The 24,570-nt window shown below is 56.6% G+C and overlaps 1 protein-coding gene across 11 annotated transcripts in view; it reads right to left on the reverse strand.

The window, feature by feature from the left end:
* Positions 1 to 14,900: 14,900 nt before the first annotated feature.
* The window catches only part of DTNB (dystrobrevin beta), a 155,460-nt gene continuing 145,790 nt past the window's right edge, over positions 14,901 to 24,570 (reverse strand). For 4 of the 11 annotated variants that reach the window (XM_079792388.1, XM_079792383.1, XM_079792386.1 and 1 more), the window contains one exon: positions 23,147 to 24,156. In XM_079792388.1, coding sequence (XP_079648514.1) covers positions 23,876 to 24,156 — 281 coding nt within the window. In that variant the 3' untranslated portion in view covers positions 23,147 to 23,875. Of the gene's footprint in view, positions 16,867 to 17,685; positions 17,719 to 17,743; positions 22,264 to 23,146; positions 24,157 to 24,570 lie in introns of those variants that run through there. The other 7 variants (XR_013814668.1, XM_079792390.1, XM_079792384.1 and 4 more) reach the window with 7 other exon arrangements.

Below are 24,570 nucleotides of genomic sequence, written 5' to 3' on the forward strand. Positions count from 1 at the left end.
ACGCCAGGACCAGCAGCAACCAGCTCCCTGTCCCATCTGGGAGAGCGATCCCCCCCTTCTCCTGCTGAGCTTGGCCAGCAACCCGAGCCGTTTCCCTGTCCCCACTCCAGCTTGGGGCTGCCTGGCTCAGAGGTAATGGGTCCACTTGTGAAAGGGACACAGAGAGGTGCTGAGAAGGTAGGCACCAGGGAGGCAGGAAATGGAGTGAAAGGGAAATCCTCAAAGGATAAGGCTGAGGCTGAACGCAGACTTTTGGGAGGCGCAGAGGACAGAGCAGCAGGTATGTATCTCAACCCACATGTCGGATGCGGAGGAAATGTAACTATTTTTAAAAGACCCATTTGGGACAAGGGGCATGTGGTAGGCAGAATAATGGCCCCCAAAGATGTCCACATCCTAATCCTTGAACGTGCGAATGTGTTAGGTCACATGGCAAGGGGGATAAAGGTTGCAGATGGAATTAAGGTGGTTCATCAGCCGACCTATAGATGGACAGGCACCCTTGATTATCGGGGTGGGTCCAATGTAATCACAAGGGTCTTTAGAACTGGAGGAGGGAGACAGAATAGTCAGTGCCAGAGTCATGCAATGTGAGAAGGACTCAACCCACTGTTGTTGGCTTTGAATATGGAGGAAGGGGCCATGAGCCAAGGAATGTGGGCAGCCTCTGCATGTTGGCAAGGGCAAGAAAATGGACTCTCCCGTAGGACTTTCAGAAAGAACCACAGTCCTACGGATGCTCCCCTTTTCTCGTTCTTTCCCCAACTGCTCCACAATGAGCCCTGAGCCCAGGGAGCTGAGAGCAGCCTGGTCTAAGGGTTGGAAGATCCAGATTCCAACCCCAGTTCTGCCTCTAACTTGCTCTTTGACCCTGAGGAGTCATTTTACCGAATTTGACCTTAGCTTTATGAAACATGGGCTTGGTCACAGGTTCCCTGCCACCCTCAGACCACATGTAGGGATGCTTAACGGCTGAGAAAATCCTGAGGCCCACTCCAGGCCTGACTCCCTTTTGCATTTTTAAAAAAAATCTATTTTTCATTGATTTTAGAGAGGAAAGGAGAGGGAGAGAGAGATAGAAAGATCAATTATGAGAGAGAATCATTGACCAGCTGCCTCCTGCACGCCCCTACTGGGGATGGAGCCCGCAACCCGGGCATGTGCCCCGACCAGAATCGAACCCGGGACCCCTCAGCCCGCAGCCGACACTCTATCCATTGAGCCAAAATAGCTAGGGCCCTTTTGCACTTTTATTTTTTTTCTAAACCAACATAAGATCAGGGCCAGGAAGATAGAAATGACCCCCAAGGATCTGGCAGGGGCTAAGAGAGCAAAACCTCTTGTGAAACAAGAGACAGAGGACCAGAGAAGTTAAGTAAGTTGCTCAAACAGTGAGCTGGGTAAAGACTTCCAGCTGAGGCATTTATTTCCCTTGGAAACTTTAGTCCCTGGATGGTGTCGGGGTGCAGGGCAGATACGGATGTGAGTGCCGGCCTGGCCCCTCACCAGAGGTTGTAAGCTTGGGAGTAACGATATGCAGAGTGGAGATCCTGCCTGCTTCATGCAGTTGTTGGGAGAATTAAGTGAAATAATGCTGAGTGCCTAGTGCAGAGCCTGACATGTAGTACGTATTGCACACACGTCAGCTAGCAGTACCTTTAGTAATTGCCTCCTCACTTCCCTCCATCCCTTGTCTCATAAGAGGAGAGGAGAACAAGAAAAATCCCCTTAGTAGGACAAAATGCTCCAAAGAGCTTTCAGGTTGAGCTCTCATTAGGGCCTAATCACAAACCTGGAAGGCACAAAGGCCAGCAACTACTGTGTCCATTTTAAGGTCTCCTGGCAAGTCAGGGGCCAAGTCAGACCAGACCTGGACTCCCAGCTCCACGCGGTGCCCACCCGGAGTTTCCCAGAGGGGCCAGGGCTGAGACGGCTGAGTCAGCGGGCCCAGGCGTGTCATCCATGTGTGAGTCTCGGGGCTCACAGCTCTGCCCCTGGGCAGATCTAACCCTAGCCCTGTCTTTGCAGAGTCCTCCCTCCACAGTACCCCAGGTTCCCAGCATCCAAGAGCATTTAGAAACCCACCTACCCCAAGACACCTTGACATTTCTTTACTTAGAGACCAAGCCTTTTATTCCACAACTAGAGGCCCGGTGCACGGAATTCTTGCACAGGTAGGAGCCCCCGGCCTGGCTGGCAATCAGGGCCGATCGGGGCCGTCCAGCTGCCTGCCAGGGCCTTCCTTCCCCCAGCTGTTGGCTGCCGCCCCTGGTGGTCAGCACACATCATAGCGAGCGGTCAAACTCCCGGTTGGTCGAACTCCCGAGGGGACAATTTGCATATCAGCCTTTTACTATATAGCATTAATGAGTTCCCAGGAGCTGAATGTGACCTGTAGCCCTGGGGATATCGGGGGCCATGAACAGGGCAGGAGAGCAGTGGAGAGGGCAAGACAGGCTTGAGCAGGAACAGGTCGGGGTGGGGCGGGGAGGACCTGGGCCATGGGAGAAATTTTCCTTACCAATACTGGGCTTGCATGATCCTGGGGACAAGGGAACTAGGAGTCAATTGGAACTAAGAGGGGAAATAGAGGCCAGGTGTTCAGCTATACCAGAGAGGGAAAGGATACGCCTCAGTTTGCCTCCAGCCCAGGCTACTTGACTTCGACACTCAGGGGTCCCAGGGTTTGGGGCCTCTCACTCAGGGAGTGGCAGGACGAGCATGTCCTCGGTGTCAGGGTGGCTGCTGGCTCTGCCAGGGTTAATGTGGGCGCCTGCGAAGCCAGTCCTCTCTCACCACCATGGTGGTCTGGGACCACGTGGCTCCCCCGGCCGCTTGAGCCATGACTCAGCAGATTGTCTGACCTGGTGGCTGACCCAGACCTCCCCTTCCCAGTAACCAGCCGGGACCAGGGCCCATGGAGCTGCCCCATCCATTCCCCGCCTCCACCGGGCACACGATCTCGGAGCTTCCAGGGCTAGTTTTTCAGAAATCTCCAGCTTTCTTCCTCACCCACCGGCGAGAGGCCTGGACCCGTATTTCCAGTTCTCACAGCTCCTCTGGTGCTAACCAGACCAGCATCTCTTCTCCCTTCTCAGTGATTTTGGTGTCAAACCTTGGCCTTTCCGTTCTATACCCATGACTTCCGGTTTTGTATTTTTTTGGACACAGACAAGAGAAACAGGGCCATGAGGTAGAAAACGGACCTAAAGGGATATTCTCCTCCGTCTAAAGCTAACGTGACATCCACATGAGATATAAATATATTTTTAAAACCCTATTTCTGGGCCTTTGTGAGGAAGGTGCTTCCTGGTCAGAAATGTAACATGGTCCTTGGCACATAGTAGGTGCTCAATAACATAAAAAACTTCTCTCCCCCACCGCCCCCACCTGGGAGTGCTGAGAGCACCGCCCCTGCCACCCGGCCTGACTGAAACCCCAGCCTTCCTCCCTGAAACCCCGCTGCGGAGGCGGGCAGGCTCAGAAAAACCCTCCTGGAGCCCAGTAGGTCTGCAGCGTCTCCAGAGGGGATGCTCCTCAGACTTGCTTTCGGGTTAGGAATGAGGACCATGAAATGCATGATTATCTCAGGTCCGTGCCCTGGCCAGGACAGGGGGGCTGAAGCCCTTGGCGGCCAGACCCGCAGGCCCGGGTGCAGAGGCAGCAGCCTGGGCTCCTCCTGGGACCTCCGGGCCACTAGGTGGAGGCGGGGGCAGCCCCTGCACCCCTGTCCCAATGACTGGGGACCAGGGAACGGAGCCACCCCCTCTCTCCATCCATCTGCTCCATGGACGTCGGGTTGGGCCCCAAAGCCATGTTCCTGAAGCATTTCTAACCACTCCTGTGTCCCTCTTTGGAGCCACTCCGTTTGCTCATCAAACCCATCCTTTCCGGGCCGAACAGGGATCACTGACGACGGAAACGAGGGGAAAGTTGCGGGGAAACTCACTTGAAGTCAACAGGTTGAAACTCGCCGTCGGCAGCTCCTCAGCGGCCCCGCCCTGTGCGACCCCACGGCGGCCCCATGCGCGGTCTGATTGGTGCGGGAGGAGGAGGCCGCATCTCGGCGGGCCACAGAGCCTCACCCCAGGAGAGCCGGCTCCGCCCGGCGGGGACGCTCACGGCGGGCGGGCGGGCGTCTGCGCTCCTCACCTCCAGGTGGCGCCGGGTTGGGGGCGGGACGTGCTGTCTGTCACCCGTGGGGGAGGCGTGGCATCGGAAATGCGGTCTTCTGATTGGTTGGGCTCGGTCTCGCTTTTTCCCGCCCCCGCACCCAGAGCAGGTCTTCGGGAAGGCTCCCAGCCCAGGTGCTCGAGTTCCTGGAGAGTAAGCTTGTGCAGCGGGTGAAGGCGTGGGGGGAGGGGGGGGGTGCGTGCTGTTATCTTTTTTTAATTTGCAATTAAAACTGAGTTTCCATTTTTAAAAAAATAATTGTGTAAGACACCTCATAAATGAACACACCAGGAAAAAAAAAAAATCCTTGGTCAGATAGGTTGTTTAGAGCTGGGACTGGATGTGATGGAGGGTTGGTAAACTTCGTCCCTGGAGAAAATGGCCAGAGAAGGTCTGGCAAAACAAACAAACAAACAAACAAACAAACAAGATACAAAAGCACACCAGTCTGTGAACCCAAGGCCTGGAGTCCGGCACACAGTGTGGACTAGAGGGAAGAAGGAGAAGGAAAGGAAGGTGCGAGTCGGAGGCTGGATTAGCTGCTGGGGGAGTCTGGCCTGGGTGGCCCGCAGTGACATGACCTAGAGCAGTGATGGCGAACCTATGACACGCGTGTCAGCACTGACACGCGTAGCCATTTCTGATGACACGCGGCGGCCGCATGCCGAGGATGAAACATTTGCTGCTCCTGAGGATGAAACATTTGCGAAATAATGTTTTTTCCTCAAAGTGACACACTACCCGAGTTATGCTCAGTTTTTTGGCGAAGTTTGACACACCAAGCTCAAAAGGTTGCCCATCACTGACCTAGAGGGTCATAAACTGCTAAGGCAAAAAGATCCCCACGAGAGGGATTTCCTGCTGCAGATAATGGTGTGTTCTTCCTTTGTTCACCTAAAAAGTTTCCAGTGAAGAGCTCACACAGGCCCTCATCCTCATGATTCACTCTCTAAACCTTCACCAGGCTTCCCCCTCCCCCTGCTGTTACACAATCATTTTATTGTCTGTCTCCTGCACTAAAATGTAAAATCCCTGAAGGCAGGCACCTGGTCCTTCTTTGCTGTATCCCCAGGGTCTAGAACAGTGGTCGGCAAACTGCGGCTCGCGAGCCACATGCGGCTCTTTGGCCCCATTGAGTGTGGCTCTTCCACAAAATACCACGGCCTGGGCGAGACTATTTTGAAGAAGTGGTGTTAGAAGAAGTTTAAGTTTAAAACATTTTGGCTCTCAAAAGAAATTTCAATCGTTGTACTGTTGATAATTGGCTCTGTTGACTAATGAGTTTGCTGACCACTGGGCTAGAATATGTCTGACACATAGGCAGTGCTCTCGAAAGACTTGTTCAATGAATGAGTGGAGCAGATTCTTGGTCTGAAGAGAAACCTCCCTCAGTCTAAAGGTAGACTGTGCACAGCCCTCTCTAGTCTGGGGCAAACCAGCCTCTTTGTCCTGAGAAATGGTGGGGGGGACCCTGGTGTTTCCGAGGTTTTTGTCCATAAGCACTCATTTTAGTCACCAGGAATGTTGGGAAACATAATACTACGTGTTGTAAGGAGACCTGAAGAAATATGTCACCATCCCTGCCCTCAGGCAGCTGGTAGTCCAGTTGGGAAGATGAGAACACGTGTTAAAAAGTCCCAAAGTTCCGGGTCCTCTGGGTTAACTGAAAGGGGATACGAAACATAAACATGATAAGGCAGGGGAGTGTCCGGGCTCAGTGGATGTTAACTTCACGACTGCGACAGCATGGAAGGGTCCCTCAAACTCTCCCTCCCCTGCCTGGTCCCCTCACACCACCTCTGCTCTCCTGCTCACAGCCCAGGGTATTTCCTGGACAGTCATGACTACGGCCATCACCATGACGTGGCCCAAGATCACACCCTAGGAACAGCACTTTGCATTTTTCTAGGCAAATTTTACATTGACCGCTGCTGAGCAAAAACAGGCCTCTCCACTTACAGATGCGGGTATGGGCTTTTGCTGCTGGAGTTCCCCTGCGCCGAGTGATGGAGGCAGAAAGCGGGGTAACAGCAGGTGCTGGGAGCAGCTGACTAGGGCCAAGGGGACTGTCTTGGACTCAGCGTCGAGGCCCCTCTCTGGCCCCCTCTGGCTCTGCACAGAAGCAGCACGGTAAAGGGGGTGGACTATGTGGGTGTGGATGCTTTCCCCCAGGTCTGTGCTCCCAAATCCAGTCGTCTCAGCTCTTAGGAAAAGGGTTTGCCCTGGCCGGTTTGGCTCAGAGGATAGAGTGTCTGAAGGGTCCCGGGGTTGATTCCGGCAAGGGCACCTGCCCACGTTGCAGGCTCGGTCCCCAGTGTGGGGCATGCGGGAGGCAGCTGATCAATGATTCTCTCTCATCATTGATGTTTCTATCTCTCTGACCCTCTCCCTTCCTCTCTGAAATCAATAAAAAAAATTTTTTTAAAAAGGGTTTGTTTTTCTGAGAGTCAGAGGGAGGCCCTCTGGCCTGCTGAGGGGTTCTCTGGCTGGGGCTCCCGAGGATGCAAGGACACCCCCTGGAGCAGGAAAGAGCCCAATAGTCCCCTGCCCCAGCGGCCCCCCAGCGGATGCTCCCGGACGCAGGGCAATGAGAGACAAGGGGAGAGCTTCAGAGGGCCTGTAGCAGATGTGTTGCCATGGGAAACCGTGGGACCAGGATCGCCAGAAATCCTAACTTTTCCAGAGAAGCCATACGTGTGGATCTTTTCTATGAAATCTTCTGAAATTTCACAACCCGTTCAATTATTTTTAAACACTTCCCGGATCAAAGACAGTAAATACCCTCCAATTTAGACCCAAACAGCAAGCAGAGTGTCTGCCTCTTTAGTTCCGGAGGGCAGAGTTGGCAAATGAAACTGGGCCGGGGGACAGACCAGTGTCAGTGTGGGGTACCAGCTAGGTCTCAGCCCGTGCGAGGCTGAGCATCGCCCTTCTCGGCCTCTGTGCTCACACTGTTGGGGCCAGACACCCTTCCTGGCCTGGCATCTGCAGTGGCGAGGAGGAGGCAGGTGACAGCAGGTGAAGTGGAGGCTTTCTCATGAGCTCACCCCCTTCCTGGGCCCCGTCTTATCCACCCTGCGGCCAGGACACTGGTTTAATGCTGCCATTTCTCCGACCCCTGTTGTGGGGGAGCCGGGGAGGATCCCCTCCCTCCCAGCAGCTCTGCGGGCCCTCTGCATCTTGCCTTGCCCTTGTAATTTTAAAGGTAAACCTACAAACAAATGGACTCATTTCCTTTGTATGAGTTTTAGGTGGAATTGATTTTGTTATGACAGGTTGCTTCAAAATGAGATTGACCCTTTAGAAAATCAACTTGTTAGAGAGCTGTTTGCTCAGCTTCAGCTGGAGGGGTTTAATTAAAAACAGCCCGGGCGCATGGACACCCCAGCCTCCAGACAGAGGGAGACCTCAGCGGGGGCGCTGGCTCCAAGGGCTTGTGCAGCTCCAAAAGCAAGAGCCAGTGAAGGGAGGGTTTATCCCAGGAGGAAGGCTTTGCTTCGAAAATAGTGTTTTTAAAAAAATGAAGACGCCAAAGCAGCTGACCAGCATATTTGAAGACCTTCCACGCGTAGGAAACAGTAACAGACTCACTGGATCTCTATCTGGAAGTGGCCCTGGGTGGGCTAGGCGAGCACTGAAGGATGAGTCGGGGAGTAAGAGGCCGTATGTTTGCTGTTATTTCATATTGGTATCATTTTGCTCACCTGTGAACTCTTCTTCCTCCCGATTCCCTGGCACTTTTCGGCCCACTGCTTGATAGTGAACACGCATCACTTTGTGAACAAAAACGCTCCTGCCTTGGGCTGCAGGCTCTCGAGGGCATGACAGCGTTTTCCCCACGGGACCAAGTGAGGGTGGCCGGCGAAACACTCTGCGTCCTCTAAGTCTGCAGGGACTTACAGCCATCAGGGGACCTTCTGCCAGGTTCATTCAGGTCAGCCCCTGATGACAGAGCTCCAGGCGGACCTTCCTCTGGGGGGTGAATGTGGGGTGCGGAGGGGACTTTCCACCCCGTGGCTGGTGATGAGACTTTGCCATGTGGCTTAGGCAGGGAGAGAGGGCTGAAGGCCCCTTTAGCCTAATACCAAAGTCTGAAGTGAAGCGTAGTGATCTCATACTGTCTCCTGGGGAAGTGTCCTTAACACCCTGTCTCAAGGTCAGGATGATCCTCAGCAGCGGGACAAGTTCCCCGGATGCGCGTTAACAGAAGGAAGCCCAAGGACCGGGCACATACCTCCAGGGGCTCCTCCACCCCCTCCCACATGCCCTGGCCCGGAACCATTTGATGCCCTTGGCATCAGTTTCACACTCTGGAGCTCTCTGCATTGCCCTAACCCTGGGATAGCAGTGGGGCTCATTACGCTCCTGTTGGTGCCCCTCTCCCACCATATCTCTTTGGGGGGGGCGGGATTCTGCCACCCAGGGCTATTGGTGGAGCCCCTACACATGTCTTTAGAGCCGTGGTCGGCAAACCGCGGCTCAAGAGCCACATGCGGCTCTTTGGCCCCTTGAGTGTGGCTCTTCCACAAAATACCACGGCCTGGGCGAGTCTATGTTGAAGAAGTGGCGTTAGAAGAAGTTTAAGTTTAAAAAAATGTGGCTCTCAAAAGAAATTTCCATCGTTGTCCTGTTGATATTGGGCTCTGTTGACGAATGAGTTTGCCGACCACTGGGTTAGTGTGAGGCCTGGTCAGGATTGAATGCAACAGGTGGCATGGGTGGGGGGGGGCTTCCCAAACGTGCCCTGCAATGTCAGGGTGGAGGCTGAGGAGCCCCAGACGTTAACACTGTCCATGGGAGCAAGGCGTCCGGAATGCTGTGGGCCCAGTGAGGGGCCACGCACCCTAGCCGGAGGCTGACCTCTCTGCCTCTCCTCTCCTACGAGAGATGATCGGCGGGGAGGGCTCCGCAGCGCCTGGCCCAGCAGTCTTGCTCAATGTCTGCTGGCCGCAGAGGCAGAACAGGTCAGCGGTCAGGAGAGGCCTTGGAGACGGTTTGTCGGGGAGCAAGTCCCTGCAACCGGCTATCTGTGTCCCTGGGCAAAATACTTCTGTGGTTCCCACTGCCTCCTCTGTCCACAGGGATGCTGGTGCTAGCAGTTCCTTTTAGGGAGAATTGTGGGATGAAGTCATTGTGTTTAGAACGGTGCCTGCACGTGCGTGTGCCACGTATGTGCTGGCTCACACTCCTGTTCCTACCTTCTCTCCTTGCTGCGTTTGCTGTCGTGGGGCATGTATTTGGGGGGAAACAGACTTAAGTGTCTGTGACAGGAACAGGTTGGCTTTGCATTGGCTGGGGAGCATAGGAGAAAGTTATGTCTGGGGTGGAGGTGCCATTAGGAATTAGACGCTCGCTCGGTTGTTTTAAGATTAAAAAAAAAAAAAAATCAGTAGATCTGGGTGATCATTCCTCCAGGGTGGTCATTTTTGAAGTAGGCAAACCAATTTACTCAACACTCCGCTTCCCTCCATGAGCCTTCTCCCCAAACTTGGAATGTTCTTCTTTTCCCTTGGAAGTTTGCCCAAGTTCTGCCGGGTCAGAGGTCTCACAGGGGGAAGGAGTTGCATCCCACGGAAACAGAGAGGTGCCTTCTCACTCCCTGCGTGTGTGACCTCTCAGAGCCTGTTTTTCTGTGAATCAGTAGCACCCACACCCCAGCTTTGTTGATTGCGTGACACTCAAAGACATCACATACGTAAACACGTCTGGCACATAGTAGGCACTTGGCATGCTCGTTCCCTTCCCTGCAGAGCAAAGCTGTTTTGAAGGAGCCCACCCGGTTCTCATCACCCAGTGATGTCAGCAAGCCCAACGCCCGTGCATCTCACAGAACGGCTAGTTAGGTGTGTGATCTCCTGGCTGTTTTTCTGTTCTAGTGTCTCCCTTCTTGTAGCCCCTCCTCGATGTCTTCAAGCAGCTGTGTTGGCTGGCTTCTCTTTTTCCTCCTGGTACCTCTCCACGGCGCCTGCGCAGTGCTCTGCAGACGAGGGGCTGCGGGCTGGCTGTGGCTTCTGAGTTCCGGCTGGCCGCCCTGCTGGAAGTGAATTCCCGGCTTGGGTGTGCCTAGGTGTGCTGAGTGAAAGGGCCTTTCTGAGGTTCTGTGTGCACAATACAGTTAGAGAGTGACCTTGTTCGGGGGCTGTCTCCCTTGGAAGAATGTGCAGGGGAAGCAAGGCCCGACCTCCATCATAAAATGGGAGCAGGAAAAGCCCAGCTAGGAACAGGGTGAGGTGGGCTGGGGGCAGGTCAGCAGGGTAGGGGCCTCAGCAAACAGAAATGTTGAACAAGGGCCTCTCCCAGCTCCACCCCAGCTTTAAACCCCACCGTCTGCAGGGTTTGGCTCCAGAGGCCTTCCAATGACCCCGGCCTAATTCCCCTCTCCGGCAATGGCCGAAGGCAAGAAGATAAGCGGCTCCTTGAACCAGACAACCCCAGGGGAAATTCCATCAGCCCCTTTGAGGCTTGTAGCAGAGCTCGAGAAACCTGGCTGGGTCCTGCTGGGACGTGGAGGGGAGGGCGGGGTGGGGAGATAAGGCCTCTACCTTCTGGGCCAAGGCCTGCGCCTGGGGCCGGGGCCAAGAAAGGGTTAGGGATTCCAGGGGAAGGTTGGGAAGGTTGTGTAACACGGCCCCCAGCCTAGAGCCAGAGGGGATGTAATTAGGGTGAAACCTGGGGCTTGTGAGTTATGGCCACAACGGGACAAGGGGATGAGTACCCTAAGCCTAGGGCTGAGGAATGAGGAGAATCCACTGACCCAGCCTTCACCTGCTGCTCCATAGCCCTCCGTCCTTGTTCCCCTCCTCTGAGTGGGCTCCCGGGGTAAGTTGGGTGGCAAATGGTGAACGGAGACGGTTGCCTAGGCAATGAGGAAAGTAGGACAAACACCCGACCGGCAGCCCAGGGAAGAGGGGGACCCACAGAGGCTTCAAGCCTGGAGGCCTCCTTCCTCACGCTCACCTGTCCGACCTGACTCCCACCCCGAGGAGCTGGTCCAGAAGAAAGCTCAGGCTGACTCCCTCACAGTCAACGTCTGCTGGCTCCTACCCGGCCCGAGCTGCTCCTCTGCACCCGCCTCCCCTTCCTCTCCATGGCCTCCTCTTCGGCAGCCCTGGAGGCACGGCCCTTCCGCAATGCCAACCCCATCAGGGGAGCCCCAGAGAGGCAACACCTGGAAGGGGATCACCCAGGCACAATGCTGCAGGCCATCTGTGAGCTGCTGGACAGAAGACCCCGCGCCCACTCAGCCCTGGGGAGGAGGAGCCAGCCCAGGCCCCGCTTTCTGAGGGTGCAAAATGCCTGTCTCCCAGGCCTGGGGTTGTGAGGAGCTGTGGGTAGGGAGGACTTCTAGAGGCTATGGATCCAGGACCCAGGCTGAACTTTCTTATTTGGGGAAGGATGCCTGGTGTGCAAGGATGCCACGTTCGCCAGGGAGGCTAAGAGACCAAGGGACAAAGGTCTTGGGGCCAGGCTGAAGGGGACCCAGGCTATAACTGGCTATGAGTTATAATGAACTCCTTATAGCTGGCAATGTGCCTGGGCCCCAGGGGGCTCTAAAGTTTCTGTATATTAGTGATGACCCTTACGCTCCTGGAGACACTTGCCAGTCTCTTCTCCCATTCATGGGCCCGAAGACCAACACTTCCAAGTGACTAGGACCCACACTGAGCAGTGACCATGTAGTTCCCCCTCCCCCCCTCCCCCACTGAAGCGGCCTGGTTGCACTCATTGTCCCCAGTCTGATGGGCTTCAGAGGACAACACAGGCACTCCAAGCCCCCTGCCCACTCCCTAGTTAGGAACAAAGACCAGGCTTCAACCTTAACCCCTAAGGCCCTGGACTTCGTGAGGCCTGAAGACCCAAGGAGGGGCCTGGTGCCCACCCATAGTCAGCGCCCATCAAGCATCCTCTGGAATGATTGACAGTCCACCCTATGCTCCTTTCCCCTCAATCTTAGTAATGCTTGGGTCCACGGACCTCAGAAATACGAGGATGGCTATCTGGTATCTGCCTCTTCAAAGGACTAACCCACCCCCCCAGTAAGTTCCAGTTCACCTGGTCTCCCCCAGGGATTCTACGTCTTCAAAATGACCCACCAACCCTCCAAACCTTCACAGAACTGGCAAACTAATTTGACGCCTGCAGTGGCCCTCACAGGGTGGTCCTGCACCCACAGCAGCACCACCACCCTCCCCCAGCTGTCCCCTCTTGGCAGGGGTGGGGGTGAGGGGGGGAGGCAGAGGGCAGATGGCACCAGCACGCCCCACTGTTTGCAGACAACCCTGTGCAAGAGAGATACCAAGCCGGCCACCTCCAGAGACCTGGCTTTCTTGTGGGGTTAGTGTGCAGAGAAGACGTCAGAATCCCGATACCTGCTGTCCACAGCTGGGGAACCCTGCAACACCCACCTCAGGTCACCCCCCCCCCCCAACCCCGAACACCCACGGGGGTTGCAGTTCAGGTCGGCTGAGGGCAAGCAGCCCAGCCGGGGCCTGAAGACTGCTCAGTGTGGAGTATGCGCCAATGGTGGGGCCAGGTGCCTGGGACGCCCCTGCTTCCCCTCTCCCTCCTGAGCCAGGCAGGCTGTTGACCTCGGGCCCTAGACCCACTGAGCCAGAAGGCATCGGAGGTTGGTCTTCTGGGAGTTCAAAGCCTTGCCTGGGATGCCGGCCCCTCCTTCACATCTAGGGGACTGTCTTTGCTTACTGGCCGTTGGGAACCAGGAAGGACCAGTGTAGGACCAGTGCCGGCCCCTGCTCCTCAGGACCCCGCCGAGAAGAGTGGCCGCAGAGCCCCCACCCCGTCTCCCTGTGGGACAGACAGCTCTTTCTCCCCGACTGGCCGTGGCCTCTTGCCCCGATGTGGACGCTTTTCTCCTCTGCCTAAATGGTGCAGTGGCCCTCACAGGGTGGTCCTGCACCCACAGCAGCACCACCACCCGGGAGCCTGTCCGAACTGCACATTTTTTGGCTCTACCCCAGGTACTGAGTGAGAAACTCTTGGGCTGGGACCCAGGTGTCCACACATTAACAAGCCCTCAGGGGGTCCTAAGGGTTCACTGTATGTGACCTAAGGGCCCCACGTAGGAAGCCGCACTTGGTTTTCTGACCCACGCCCGGAGGACCTGCCCGGCGCATGTGGCTTGCGCCCATGGAGAGCACCTTCCCGGGGAAGACGGGCCACCTACAGCCCACGCTTCCCGTCGCCGGCCCCTGGCAGGGGAGAGGCCAGGGAAGGCGAGATTTGGAATCCACTGAATGGCTTTTCGCAAGCCCTTTTCTTCCAGAAGGTGCCGCAGGAATTCAGATGGCTCTAGGCATTGCCATAGCAACTGCACCTTCCTGAAGCTGTCAGGCTACAGGAGCAGGGTGGAAGCAATGCGGAAGAGGGGGAGTGTGCCAGTGGGTAAAGCGCACCCAGCAGATGAGGCCGCGGAAATAAGCGGAACCTCGGCATGGCTGGGATTTACGGACCCGAGCCCGGTGGGGCCTCGGCTTCCAGACCCAGGATGCGTTGGGATCTCTCTAGGGGTCTTCACAGCCACACAACAGCACCAGCCAACCCTCAGGGGCCCATGATGTTGACAGCACATGCCAGTTATCTCAAGAGAGCATCTACCTAGGTTAGCTTCCGGTCCTACAGCTCACAGGCTATGGAAGGAAGTGCCCCCTATGGGATGGCTACTTGTTCTCAGTCAGAGGTGAAGCATGGGACAGCTCTCAGCTTCTGATATAAATCAGATGCCGAGAAGTCAGAAGGCACGGCAGGGGCCTTAGAGAAGGGTGGGTATTCTAGCTCTCACAGAAACCAACTGTCAGCAGGACTTTATGTGAAAAAGGAACTCCCCACGCACCGTCATGCGGGCACCGGGGTCCATCCCTGTGGCTCTCCAGTCCCCCTTTCCCTGCAGGTGCCCCGAACAGTGGGGGGCTGGGAGTTCCGGCCTCTCCTCTGCAGAGGCCGGCAGGCAGCGGGAGCCCGCAGGGTGGCAGTCAGCCGTGCCAGCCGGGCAGCCTCCCAGGTGCAGAGCGGCAGGCACAGCCCGGGGGCTGCGTGCACCTCCGCTGGCCCGAGCACCTGGCAGCTCTGGCGCCTGTTCGTGTCAGGGACCCGGAGGTGGGGTTCGGCCCTGTTCTCAGGGGCCGGGTGAGAAGTGTGAGAAGTCAGAGCTGCGGGGGAAGCACAGTCACCCAATGGTGTCATCTCCGAGGTTGAGTCACAGCCCCCCCTCCCCCCTTTCCTACCTAACCCCCATTGCTTGGCACTGTCCCCCAAACTTTCCATGTGGTGACACTCATCCTTGCCCCTTCTGGTCCTGCAGGCAGGCCGGACCCCTGCCTCCTGGGTGTGGGAGCACATTTCCACCCACGGCTTTCTCCTTCCGGAGCCCCTGCTGGCTCTCCGGGGCCTCCTCTGCTGGTCACTGTGAACAGAGGGAGCACCCGAGAGCTGCTGTGGGGGGTCAACCCTCCACCAGGTGTGGGGCTCCTCCTGAGGCTTGGAGGGGGCGAGATCTTACCCCAGGGGAGGCGGGCTCCGGGCCCCCCTTCCTCCCGCTGAGGCTCCCTCGCACCTGCCCCTCCTCCCAGTACTTAGGACGCCAGGAGGTGGGCCTCGAGGGCGGCGCGGCTCTCCCACACACAAGCCTCGCCCTCCGGCAGGAAGAGTAATGGAGGGAGCAGAGACGAACCCCGCCCCCGCCGCCCCCGGGCTGCTCCCTCACGAGGTCCCCATGTGACTCTCGGTGTCTGGCTGGGTCCGGCGCCCTGGCTCTGCACCGACGGCCGCGGGCCGCGGGCAGGGGTCTGCAGAGGCGTGTGCGGGGGGGACGCGAGAGCCAGCTGTGGGGCCTCTCACTTCATTCCAGTCACTGCCCTTTATAAATATTTATAGAAGTTCTTCTACTAAAAATAACATCCTGGAGCCCAGGGAGGAGAAAAAAATAAACGCCAAGCACGGGGACTTGGGATGAGGATCAAGTGTGGCGGCGCAGAATGGAGCCCCGCGCGGGGACGGGCCGCGAGCGCTCAGCACCCGGGCGGGGCGCCCCCTGGCGGCCACGGGTCGGGCGCCTGGCGACCGGCCGCCGGCTTGGCTCACTGAACCTCCAGCTGCTGGAGGAGAGGAACCGGGGCTGCACCGCAGAGCTCGGCTCCCCCTTCCCGCCCCGGCGGCTCTGCAGCGGCATCAAACGGGGCGGCGGAAGCCTAACCGAGCGAGGGAAAGGAAGGCGGCTATTTTTAGCACTGTGGCCAGGGCGTAAATGTCTCTTCGCACGACAGGGGGAAGAAAACCTGTTTGTTTTTAAAGGTCAAAGGTAGAGAGGAAACTTGTGCCCCCACCCGGGGGGAGCACCCTAGATGCTGGCCAGAGGCCAGCAAGAACTCCAGGCCACACACACACAGGAGGCTTGTGCTGTTTCTTTTCTCTTTCAACGCCCCCAAAGATTCCCCGGGCAGAGATGAGACCCTGCCTGAGGAGAGAGTGAAGATGCTAGTTCATGCAGGACTGGGCGAGGGGGCCGCCCACCAGCAGGGCATCAGGCGGCCTCCCACTTCCCACTGGCTCTGGGTTCCCCTCTCCCGGGCGGGTGGTGACATCTGGCAGCCTGCAAGCCGGATCCAGGTGTGCAGAGGAAAGATGGACAGGAATGCGCCTCTGGGGGAGGACTCCGCCTTCCTCAGGTCGATGCCAGCTCGCTCCACGGCTCTGGGGCCTGTGCAGGGCAGATGCGCTGTTACGGGGCGGGCACGGCGAGAACCTCAGAGCAAACGCTGCTAACATCTGCTGGGCTGAGACTCCGTGCAGGGGCGGGTCTCTGGGTGTTTCCTTCCACCTGGGAAGGGTGCAGAGGGCTGACAGTACGCACACCCCCCCTTTTCCAGGGGCACCTAGAATCTGTGGAGTCCCGCTTGGGTCACTGGGTTGGCAAATATTTCCCGGGAAGAAAAAAAAATCCTGGGTTGGCAGTGCCGGGTTGGGAATGTGACTGAGGAGAAGGGCAGGGAGGTCAGGGACATGCCTGTGACACAGGGGGAGGGAGGGAGGCCTTCGCACCGGTCTCTGCACTGCAGCCACCTGGAATGCTGGGCTTTTCTCCGGACTCTCTTCCGGGGGTAAGTTTCTCCTAATGTCTGACAGGGTCGGAGAACAGGGCCAGGGGCCGAGGACCCGGCTCCCATTCTATTTCTGGCACCAAGTTCGGGGCGGTGGGCCTTCGTTTCCTCTGTGCAGGATCAGGGGGTGAGCCAGATGGCTCTGACCCGCCTCTCCCGGTCTCCCAGGTCCAGTGCCGCAGGGAGGGGGGCTCTGGCAGCTCCTGAAGGGCAAGCCGGCTCCTGACTCCCTGCTGGCTGGGCCGCCTGGGGCGGCTGTCTGTCGGGAAGGGCCGTGCCTGCGTGTGCAGGGAGTTTAGGTCAAAGCCTGCCCAGGCCCGGAGGCTCTGTGATTTTCAGGGCAGCAGGCGCATCTCTGCAGCTTGGGCGCCTGCAGGATCTCTGAGTCAGTGCAGGCCTCGGGCCGGCAGGTGCTGGGGGACAGAGCCCCGCAAGGGCCTGGCGCAGACGGGGGTGGAGGGAGCGTCAGGAAAAGGCCTGGAGGCTGCTCCAGGGTGAGACTGCTTGGCAGGGCCTGGGAAGGCTCCTCTTCTGAATCATGGGCCTGCAGCCCTGGCTTCTGTGCCGGAAAGATCTGTAACTGAGCAAGATGGCCTACTGTTCACACACGGTGGGGGAGGGGAGGGAAGAAAAGACTGAAAAACAAAGAGACCTCTCCTGGCTGTACCAAAGGCATCTATCCTTGAGAGAAATCCTTTTCCGAGCATGCCCGGTAGCTGCAATATCTTGTCACTCAACTAGGTAAGAATTAAGGCCCCAAGATGAAAAAGGGGAAGACTAATTCTTAAAGGCAGTGGGCATTTGCCTGAGGGCCACCTGTACTTTTCTTTCTTTAAGGAAGCGAGAAGGTGCAGCGTGGCGGCACCGCGGGGCCTGGCTCGGTCGGCTAACGGAGGCAGTGAGGTCCTGCCGATGAAACATGTCTGTGGGGGGAAGTGCGGCAGGTTACAGCTCCGGGTGCCGGGGTCTCTGGGACACAGGGGCCGTGGTTTGGGTCCCCAGGGAAGAATGACAGTGGCCATGGGAAAACAGGAGCAAGGAGGCAGTGGCCACCCCAGGACGCAGGCGGCTCAGCCGACCTCTGAGGACACAGCCCGGTCAGCCAACTGCATCCTGACACAGGTGTCGCCAAGCCCTGTCTGAGCCCAGGCCCAGGCCCAGGCCCAGGCCCAGCCCAAGAGGGGCCAGGGCCTGGGTCGCGGGCCCAATGGGTAGGCTGGTGGGGCTTGGCAAAGGGAAGAGGTGCAGTCCGGCTCCGTAAAGAAGACCCTACCTTGGGTCTCCACCTGTTGGATGGGTCTGGCTTGGGAGGTGTGGCTGAGGAAAGGGAGGAGGGGAAGGCAGACCATGACCTTGAAGGGAAGGGCTGTGGGGAGAGCAGAGCAGGCTCTGTACTCACCGCTTCCTCTTGGTCCCCGGCTCCTCCGTTAACCTGTGCAGCACGGACACAAACAACACACTGAGGTCACCACCAGGGTCTTCTCACCCCCTGGACCTTTCCCCAGGGGCTCCCTGACCCCCGCACCCATGGGCTTCTGGACTCCTCTCCCTTCGCTCCTCGTAGGCCGACTTCCCCCACCAGGTGTGAAAACAGGAGCTCCACACCACCTACAGCCATCAGAGCCGGAGGCCGGCGCCTCCCAGGAGGACACACTAATACTGGAATGGGAAGGAAGCCACTCGAAATTTAGAGAGTGGTCACTTCAGGGGGTACAGCCCCTGCAGTCCTGACCGTGAACTTGGTGAGAGCGAGTGACACTTAGTGGGGCAGCATTTCCGTCCTGCAGGCGTATCTGCTTGGGGATGTGGCCATCCTCGCGCTCGCTCGCCCTGGATTTGCGACCACTGCCTGGACCCTCACTGTCTTTCCTCATGGAGGCCAGCGCCGGGCTCCAGACCCGCACAGTGTCCTTTCCGTGTGCAAACGGCACCTCCAGCTCTCAACACCGGGCGTGGCCGGTCCTGGGAGAGGGATTCTGAAGAGTCCAGGGGCATGAGTGAGACTCGGGAGCAGCTGAGACAAATTTAGGCTCTGAAGCAACATGGGGAGGTGCTGCTCGTCTGTGCCATGTGTGTGGTCTTGGTTAAAAGTGAGGGGGGAGGGGATGCCAAGTAGGAAGGGTACCCCAATAGAGCGGAAGCATTCCTCGGGATGCAGCCGGACAGAGAGCCAGGGCGGGGCAGGGTGCGGCCTGAGCGGGGGATGTGGTCGGGAAGTCCAGCTCAGGTGCGAATTCTTCACGAGTGTCCACTTGGCTCTCAAGTGTTTGCACTGAGAGACGGCGTTTGCCTGAGAAGCCGTGTTTATATTTTGTCAGCACGGTCTCAACCCCAAAGAAGCACCTCTCTCTCTCTCTATGGCTGAGAGTTCCTGCTCTCCAGTGCCTAGGGGACAGTAGCTACTGCAAAGCCTACGGCCAACACTCATGCCCAGATCACGGCAGAGAGTCAGGAGGTCTATCCATGGACACACTTGGTTTTAGAACCACACCCACGTAACAGCTACACTGTAGCGACAAGGGCATACATATGCGTGGTCCTTACAAGCATGTCAAACTCGCAGCCGCCGGGCCGCAAGTTGAAAGTGCTTGCTTACAATGTTGGAAGTCAAACGTTTTTCTAAAACCCTATCCATCTCTAACCCCAACCCCTCACACCCTTCCCTCAGGGATGGCACCGAAAAGCCACAGCGATAGAAAGGTAGGCGTTCTCACAAGAAGATTTCACGACATCAGCTCTGGCATACGCACTGAGAGACACAGGAGCAGATACGGAGAGCGAGAGGCACAGGAAGAGCAGCTGTGATAGAGTCAAGACAGAGACCCTGCAGCCGGGAGACCCCAGGCCAGGGGGCCATCCCCAGTCCACATGTGAGGTGCAGCCTACGTCCAGCCTTGAACCAGGACTACCGGCTGAAGCCCCTGGTCCAGGCGAGCCCCAGTGGCCAGGGCAGAGTCCTCTGGTCTTCGGGGATCGGAGGGAGGCTGAGCAGAGGCTATGGGAAAGGCGAATGGAGGAGGGAGGGTCTGTGGGAAGAGAGGCCAGAGCGGCAGCTGTTCCGTCTTCAGCCAAGAACATTCCACACGAATGCCAGGATCTGGTTGGACTGTGTGCGTGCGTGCGTGCGTGCGTGCGTGTGGAGCACGTGTTTACATAAGTGTAAACTTATCTTTGTGTGTCTGCTTTTCACCTCTTGTACTGCAACCCTCCTGCCTTCTTCCTGAGTCTCCTATGGGCACAGGGACACGTCTTCCCTCCATTCCCTTGTCGCATTTCTAGATGTTTCAACCACCACTGCCCTCTACTTCTGACCTTCAACGTCCATGCCAAACCTGCCATTCTCACCCACTCATCCCCGGGCGTGTCCACCTCCTCCCAGGCCTTGCTCTGGTCACTAGATGGTTTCAGCACCTGACGGAGGTGTCCTCTGCCCCCAGTTTCTTTGCCCTGGCCGGTTTGGGTCAGTGGATAGAGTGCTGACCTGTGGACTGAAGGGTCCTGGGTTCGATTCCAGTCAAGGGCACATGCCTGGGTTGCGGGCTCGATCCCCAGTAGGGGTGTGCAGGAGGCAGCTGATCAATGATTCTCTCTCGTCATGGATGTTTCTATTTCTCTTTCTCCCTCTCCCTTCCTCTCTGAAATCAATAAAAATATTTTTAAAAAAATAACAGCTCTTAAATGTCCCAAGAGAATTTTGTTGTCTGTTCAGTGAAATACAGAAGCATGAAGATTAGGAACATGGAGTTGGGAGTCAGAAGGACCCAGTTCCAACCCAGTATCTGCCACTTAATAGCTACACGGTCCAAGCTTCTCTGAGCCTATTTTCTCATCAGTAAAGTGGGACCGTATTCTACGTCTCACAGGGGTGTTAAGGGTTAAGTGAGGTTATGTGTGGAAAAATCACTTGGCACAGCTCTTCACACCTCAGTATTAAGCAGGTTTTACATTACAGGCACACCTCCTTCTATTGCGCTTCCCTCTATTGCTTCACAGATGCTGTGTTTTTTACAAACAGAAGGCAAGAACCTCCACCTGCAATAAGATGACTGGCTTTATGACGCCACTCGCTTTATTGTGCTGGTCTGGAACCGATCCTGCAGCATCTCTGAGGTATGCCTACACTGACCTCTGCTATCTCGATTGCTTTTCTGCCCACAATCCTCTCTTCCTTTTCAGAAACCTTCCCTGTACGTATCATCATACAAAGTTTGATGATTAACTTTTCCTGCCACTTCGTTTGGTCTCCTGTTTATTTTGCATCTTGCTTTCCTAACTATATGATAAACTCCTCGAGGTGAGGGGTCATGTTTTGTTTTGCTGTTTACCTCATTTCCTGTATCCCAACCACCTATCCCTGTATCAGAAACCAGGACGCTTTGCTGATCCGCTGACACTGCCGCCTCCAGGGGAACACTCAGTGATCAGCAGGGACAAGCAGGGGGAAGGAGCCGAGGGTCTGAAAGCGTTGGGGAAAGGTGGCAGCAGGAAGAAGAGCAGAAACAAAAGGAAGGGGGAGTTGGTTCAGGGGCTACATACATGGCTCTGGCTTCCATTCAAACTAGGGGCCCTGAGCTGCCTTTACCTCTGTCCTTCCCACTCTGCATCTTCTCTTCTTCGTCCTCGGCACCTTCCTCTGCTGTGAAAACAAGTCCGAGGAGGCCCGTGACCCTTGAGCACAGGACAAGCATAGAAGGGGGTGAAGGGAGTCACACAGGAGGCGTGGGATGAAACCCTAGCTAACGGCTCATGGCTGCCGCCTCCACGCCTCACCCAGTCTGCACCCTGTGGGGTCCGTTCCCCCGCAATGTTTCATAGGACCTACTCAGAGCCCATAGAAGCACGCAGAGCAGTCTGATGTCCCCTACACGGCTGCTGGCTTCCTGTGACCGAGGTGGGGTGGCTGCGTCTCCTCTGTGCCCCTTTTCCCTAAGGCGATGACATCTACTCGGGACATATCTAATGGCTTGCACTCAGGTGAAAGAAAGCAACCATACAAGTGCATGGTGGGGAATGCCTAGATCTACACTGGCTTCCGTGAAAACAAACAAACAACTAGAGGTTTCAGCTGACAACAATCTTAAAATGACTGAACAGCGCAGTTGGCTGCGAGGAAAAAATGAGTGGCATCTAAGGTTGCTTTTGCAGGGGTCTGCTCGGGGAGGTCACAGTTCACTGTGCTCTGCAGGGAGGACACCCCCCACGGACCAGGGATGCGGAGAAGTGTGCTCAGCCCCGGGAACTCACTTTGAACTGGGGCCTTGGAGCACTCGGCCACAGCCCAGCGTGGGCACGCTGGAGGGTCAAGTGAAAACCACGCAGCGCTAGGAAGGGCTGAGGGGAACCCCAGATAGTTGCCCAAGGAGGAATAAGGCTTAGGGAGAGCCTTGTTATATCTGCTGCCACATACTTGAAAGGCAACATAAAGAGGAGGACCTGAACGGACTCCGGGCAGCTTGAGAGGGCTGAGGGAGGGTAAGTGGGTTACAGGAAGGCGGACTTTGGCTCCCTGATAAGGAGAACTTCCCGGTGATGAGCTGGCCTTGAATGAGCTCACTGGAAATATTCAGACAGACGACTTCTGTATCAGGAGGCAAACTGGAGCAAATGACTTCTAAGATCCCGGCCAACTTGAAGATTCCATTATTTGTGAATATATTTCAAAAAAGACGAGGAGGGCAAGCTAGGGGTGTAAACAGTAGGCCCACACTGTATAGAACATACGTAAAGGTCACCTGGACATCTGACCCCACCCTGCCCCCAGCTCCACGGTGACAGTGAGAACGGGCGGGCGTGGGGGAGGCCCTCCCATCCACTGAGACACTGGCAGCCTGGCATGTCGAAACGTTTATTCCCGCCTTTTATGGAGATACTGAGCCCTGGGGGGGCTCGGGCCACATCTACTCATGGACTTCAGTGTTGGAGCGAGCAGCGCGTCAGGGCAGGGGCCCCCGTGCGGCTGCGGGCTTCATGTTCTGTCCTGTGTGGGATAAGGGCAGTGGGAAGAGCACCAACTTAGGTCCTGAAGCCCTGAGTTCTAGGATCAGCTCTGCCCCTTCAGGCTGCACAACTGGAGGCAAATCGCTTTTCTGAGAACTGCTCGCTGCATTTTCAAAGTCAGGGGACTGCACAGCGTGATCTCTAAGGTGCCTTCTAGACACATGACCCAATTCTGTGGACACACCCTTTCCTGCTGTGAGAAGTCGCCAAGCACCTCCTAAACCAGCGATCGCCAACCTCTCGGACCTCACGGACCAGCAGGGGTCCATGGGCCACCGGCTGGCGACCACTGTCCTAAACGTCTAGTTTCTGTGAAGCTGCTGGGCCTGCATGTGCTTTGTGTTTAACGATGTCCAGTTACCCCTCATCCAGTGTGATGAGCTCATGGGCCACTTACTCTGCATAAACCCTAGTAAGTGGCCAACAGGCACCCGCGTGGCTAATTTCCTGGGCCTGAAACCCCTTAAGAAAGTCCCTTTAAAAGTGGGGTTTCTGAAACCTGAGGGGACTCTAATAGGAAGGCACCTTCTAATCACGTGTGAGGTCATCTCGGACGCAGTCACTGCTTCTGTCTACATGTGCGTGGAGGCGGGTGCTTTTGAAGGGAGTGAGCAGTCGCACCAGAATCGGACAGTGTTCCCATAATGCTCCCTGCACAGGAGGACTGGATCTTAACTGCCCTGGAAAAACCAGCCCAGGCCACACGTTTATCCTCCTCTAAAAGACAACAGGCAGGTTCAGGGCGAAGCCACGGCCGGACCCTGGCTGGTCCCTGACACTAAAGACATGGCACCGTCAGGCTGGCCTTCCTGAAGAGCATGGACCGATGGTTTCGATGTATGTGTTTGAACAGTCCATGGAGAAACTGCTTTACATTTTTAATGAATAGCCTAAGCTACTTCAAGGCATTTAAAGCATTGCATCAGGTCAACAGAAACAGAAGAGCCATATAAATGAGTGACCTACGGCCCTTAGGAAGGGAACCACTTGGTTAATACACAGCGTGGGGATCTGGCCACGGTAAAGAAATTAGCAAATCTCCGGCAGCGACAGGACTGATGGAGTCATAGGATTCTTAACGACAGGATGGTATGGGAATGGCCTTGTATTTTCTCTCTTTCCTGGGTTTTATGTAAGGGGGAAAAATGCCGAGAGGAAAGGGTCTTTGGAAAATCAATGAAATAGCCAAGTGACAGACTGAGAGAGAAGTCACAGTTGACACTGAACTTGAGGAGGGGAGGCGGAGACAGACTCAGGTCACGAACTTCAAGTGGAATCAGAGCCTAGTTATGGACAAAGGAGAGAATAGGGTTTCAAAACCAAATCAAAGAGCGGGAGCAGAGAGGCAGCTGGGAGCGAGTCCAGAAGCTGTGTGGCTGGTCCGGCGCCAGCCCTCCAGGAAAGCTGCAGAAAGAGCCGGGGTCAGGGCCTAGGAGAGAGCTGGGCGGGGGGGTGGGGGGTGGGGGAGACACAGGGAGACACACTCAGGGAGTAGGCGCCTCACTGGACTCAGCGGCCTAAATGTCTTAAATTCTGCACTGTGTGCGCCCCACGCGGTGTCCTCGTAAGAGAAACCTCGTGTGTAACTGTCTCTATGTGATCACGCGTGGGGAGAGAGACTCTCGGGGAGAAGACGTCCGGTGTGTTCCTAGAAGGCAAAGGTCGGGGTGGTGACGTGAGGTGGTCTGTGCCCGGTGATGACGGATTACCACGTGGTGAGGGAGTGAGGAGCACGTGCGGGAGAGGAGGTGGGGGCCGGGTGGGGGGGAGCTCTGGGCGTCACCTGCGTGGAGCTCCTTCACCAGGGATGACATGGTGTTGGTGATGGAGTCGGCAGCCACCAGCAGGTCATTGCGGAGGTTTCTCCTCGTACCTGAGGGGAGTCAGAGCAGATGGCGATGCCAGGTGGGTGGGCGTGGATACGAGAGGGCAGAGCCAATGACTGAGCCCGCCGGGCCCTGGGGCAGCGCAGAGTGCCTAAGGGGACCTGGGCCGGGGCCACTCCCGCTCCACCTTCTCCTCCTGAAGAGCAGGACCCTGTCCGCTCCACGCTTCTTAGCCGCAATCAAAAGAGCTGGGTTCCAGAACCAACATCACTCCAAGGTGCTCCCTGGTCCTAGGCAGGGCCTCACTCTCCTGTGCTCCCACCTCCCTGTGTGTGTCTCCACCCCCAACAGGACTCCTTAGCCGCTCATCTTCCCCCAACTACGGAACCCGCTGGCTGCCAGCTCCTCAGCCGACGGGCGATCTGACACTGAACGCCCTCAGCAAGGTCCTATGGAGAGTG

This window comes from Cnephaeus nilssonii (assembly GCF_951640355.1).
Source record: "Cnephaeus nilssonii genome assembly, chromosome: 15".
Classification (NCBI taxonomy): domain Eukaryota; kingdom Metazoa; phylum Chordata; class Mammalia; order Chiroptera; family Vespertilionidae; genus Cnephaeus; species Cnephaeus nilssonii.